The sequence below is a fragment of the Varroa destructor genome, unplaced genomic scaffold (genome assembly GCF_002443255.2).
Source record: "Varroa destructor unplaced genomic scaffold, Vdes_3.0 BEIS01000004.1, whole genome shotgun sequence".
NCBI lineage: Eukaryota > Metazoa > Arthropoda > Arachnida > Mesostigmata > Varroidae > Varroa > Varroa destructor.
The window spans coordinates 10,600,018-10,603,762 of NW_019211457.1; the positions used below are offsets into that span (position 1 = coordinate 10,600,018).

General features: G+C 44.5%; 1 protein-coding gene across 10 annotated transcripts in view; it reads right to left on the reverse strand.

The window, feature by feature from the left end:
* LOC111248859 (uncharacterized) overlaps positions 1-3,745 on the reverse strand; it is a 59,419-nt gene that overhangs the window by 3,347 nt on the left and 52,327 nt on the right. Inside the window, exon 3 of one of the 10 annotated variants that reach the window (XM_086988603.1) lies at positions 7-1,899. The exons of the other annotated variants lie outside the window; for them this stretch is intronic. Coding sequence (XP_086844729.1) covers positions 1,016-1,899 — 884 coding nt within the window. The 3' untranslated portion in view covers positions 7-1,015. Of the gene's footprint in view, positions 1-6; positions 1,900-3,745 lie in introns of those variants that run through there. 10 annotated transcript variants of the gene reach the window in all.

Genomic DNA, 3,745 nt, shown 5'->3' on the forward strand with positions numbered 1-3,745 from the left:
ATATATCTACCTACCTAGACGAAGATAATCTCTTATTCGAGTGCTGCATAAAATCGTCGGTATAGTATGGCACAATGTTTAGTAGTAGGATAATGGCTGAGCTCAAAAATCTGAGCGAAAACATCTGTGACCAATTCTGTATGTCGGTCAATAAAATAAAGCTATTATGAATTAAAGCTACACAATTCACAGATTTCTTGATTGAAACTCCACGTTTTCACGTCACGTTTTTCAGTCGAATATGAAAGCAAAGGTGCTGACGCAGTTGGGAGTTAATAAGGGTATTCGACATTATTGTTGCTGGTAATTGGACTGCCGTCACGAGTAATCAAAGCTATTCTACCCGTGTACAGCGACCAAAAGGACCGATCCTTATGCTCGTCATTCATACGATAGGGACACTCGTCTTTACCTACGATAGTTTTCTTTAAAAATAAGATCTATCAAAATAGATATCTGAACGAATTGACGCTATGTTGCTTCAATGTATAATATGGTCTGTAATAGTGTATATGAAAGCCATTCGTCATTGCCATGTTTGACTTCATCAGTACTTTACTACATTTCCGTATGTCCGTTGTTCAAGTTCGGTGCGTTTGTTTCGTACGGGTAAAATGCTACAGGTACTATTTTTACCTGAATAAGCTTCTCATTGTTAGTATTTCTTCATATTGAAGCTAAATCTCACATCTCACCTCTATTGCGTCGTAATTTTTAATGTGGTTAACCGTATATGATGATAGTGTCTTCATACTGTGCTCTTACAGAAAGCAAGGACTGGGGCAATGCACAGCAACGTGCCTTTTTTACATGAATGGTGAAACTCCCCCTCAAATACTAGGAAAGCTTAAATGTCGTCAGTGCCATATCTATCGCTGAGCTCGGCACGTTGAAGATTTACTACTGTCCGCCTTAATAGATTAACTGATAAAGAACATTCTGCCAACATTCGGCTTATATATATCTTCCTATCGATCTGTTTGCAGAAACGTTTCGCATCATGCTTAGTTAGTCATCATGGCGGAGGTGGAAGCGCCCCGAACAAGGCCGCAGCCATGCTTTGATGCTGCCGTGTCAGAGATGGAGGTGGGGGCGTTTCGTTACCTTCGGCGTGAGCTTCACGCCGACTTTTCATTCCTGACGGTGGCGCTGCGTGAGGGTGCCTCCGTTTAATGTGCTGCTCAAGATTCCACATCTGAATTGCCTTATAGCTACAGAGAGTGCAAGCGTATGGGCGTTCACCGGTGTGTGTCCGCCGATGGCGAAGAATTGTGTGCCGGTTATTCGACATGAACCCGCAGAAGTCGCAGCTGTACGCCAGGCTACCATCAGCCTGACGATGTACCTGAATCTGTTCGGAGCCAGCTGTAGTAACGCGAGATGTCGACGTGCCGGGAAAAGCGCTCATTGTGTATTGCCTTGCTGATCGTTGAACACTGGCCGACGATGGTGATTGGGAACGGGCTGCTAAAAGTGGAAATTTAGCGCTGAGCGACTGCAACGCCAGCGATGCAGCCGCCGCGGCGGACGTCACTGAGGACGCGACTGACGAGGGCGAGGAACCAGTCGCTGACGAGCACGGCGGAGTCGTCGAAGTTGAGGGTTTGTGCAAGTCCATAGGGAGGTCGTGGGATAGAGCGGAATTCGAAGACGACAGATGGTCACTATTGGACGAAAGTTGGCTGGCCAGCGAGGATAGATGGTGGTGTCCTGTAAGACCAGACAGGCCGGCAAGTGCGCTTAAAGGATTTGTCGACTGGGGACTGCCATCGGATCCACTACTAACGGCAGCAGCGGCGGCGGCCTGATTCGCCATTAAGGCGGCCGCAGCCGCTGCAGCCAATGGGGTCGCTGTCAGCTCATTGTTGCGCAGGATCAATCGGAGAAGTGCTTCGGAATCTGAAAACATTAGATAACAGTAACGTTAAAAAAGACCCGATATAAATATTTCGCCGTTTCTTTGTTGTTTGGAAGAGTCGAGTTTACGAAACACTGATCCAATTGGACCGTTGGAAGAACACACCGCGGAGTGTACTATTTAGCACTGCCACTACGCCTATCCACGGGGCAAGCGTATGCTTCCTTTCATACCTAAATGTATGATCGTAGATTCTCTCAGTTGTTGAATTTCAAATTCTTGTAATACGCGAATCTTCCAATTACAAAATGCTCCAGCGTCCATCGTAGCTCTGGATTCCGTTGCGGCCCTTAGTACAGAGCTTATAATAATAAATAGGAAATAAGATGGTCCGCCACGAAACTTTTAAATAGATTCGGTATTTTAATAAAAATCAACAACTAATCATGCATGTGAGTTCCCTTTTTTGCTGTTTGTGCCGTATGGGATACTAATGTAAATCAACTAGCATCACCAAAGTACGTGAACAAAGGAGCTGAGTAACGCTTACATGGGCGTTCGGCAAATAGCAACCAACCCTATGTTCTCACTAACAGACTATCAATAGACCATCTACAGCGACAAAGGGCTACTAGGAACTACTACTTACGGTAAAGGGACCTCTTTCGTTCGGTTGTATAGTAGTAGCAGTAGCGGCAGCAGCAGCAGCAGCAGCAGCAGAAGAAGAAGAAGAAGAAGAAGTTTCAGCCACGTCTTGCGTAGTACGGTACGGATAGAAGGATTTCAGGCAACACCTTCTTGGTTAGATCCGTTACTTTCTGTGCCGTGCGCTCACATCAATTCAAGCTGACAATCGACCCCGCCCGCACGTACTATAGAAGCTCTCTCTGTTTAAACAAGTTGACTCTAAAAAAGCCTTCTCTTGGCCGGAAAAAAGATCTCTTGGCCTTTTCAGTGAAGGCGTCAGAGATGCAGCAGTAAACTAGCAGACGCTTGCGACTTTTTTGAAAAAATAGATAGGAATATTTTTCCCTTGCAGACATCAGCCGATAACTTTTCTCCCCCACCACCACGAGCACCGTCGATTATTTTAGTTGCTTTGCGGTTAGGTATCTTCATAGCGCAGTTAGCCGTGCTTGTTGGACCATGTCGCAATGCATCATTTCAGGACCACGTTCGATCGGCCGATTTTTTTTAGTTTTATCCACATATCTCGCCAGCACTATGATTAACAGTTGAGAGGTCGCATTAGCTGTATAGGTTGGATGATTGGTTAACGCTGTTGGGGTTACGGTGCAGGCAAAAAGCAATCTGCAAATTTTGCTATTGATCATTGTTGTGTTAATAATTGTTTCTTCACTGAGCAAAGCAGTCTCGGCGAGACGGCGAAAAATTGTCTCGTGAAATAAACACTTTGTTTGTACAAGCTTACGGAACACGGGTAGGGTTTATTAAACATTTTTATGATTTATTATCATTATTATTATGCTGGTATTGTGTGTTATTATATTGATCTCTAAACACATTCGGTGATCATTACCACGCACACGTTTGTCTCAACGTGTACATATATGTATGTATATATATGTAGGTAATACTTCTGTCAATCAACGGACCGCTCTCTTCATCATCGAATCTGTTGATAGCATCTTTTACGATGGAAATGCTGTGATCACTACGAACAAATCAGTCTTTGCTTAAAACATGTCTATTAGATATGCTGTAATATTGTGGGCTCTGGGCTTACAGAACATTATCAACTTCGCGCTAGGGTAATACACACGGGGGTTGGGAGGAAGCTAGTTATGACATGTGCGGAGGTCTGGATATGGCTAGTGAGTAAATAAGGTGGGGCGGAAAGTGTCCTAATCACGACTCAATATGTAC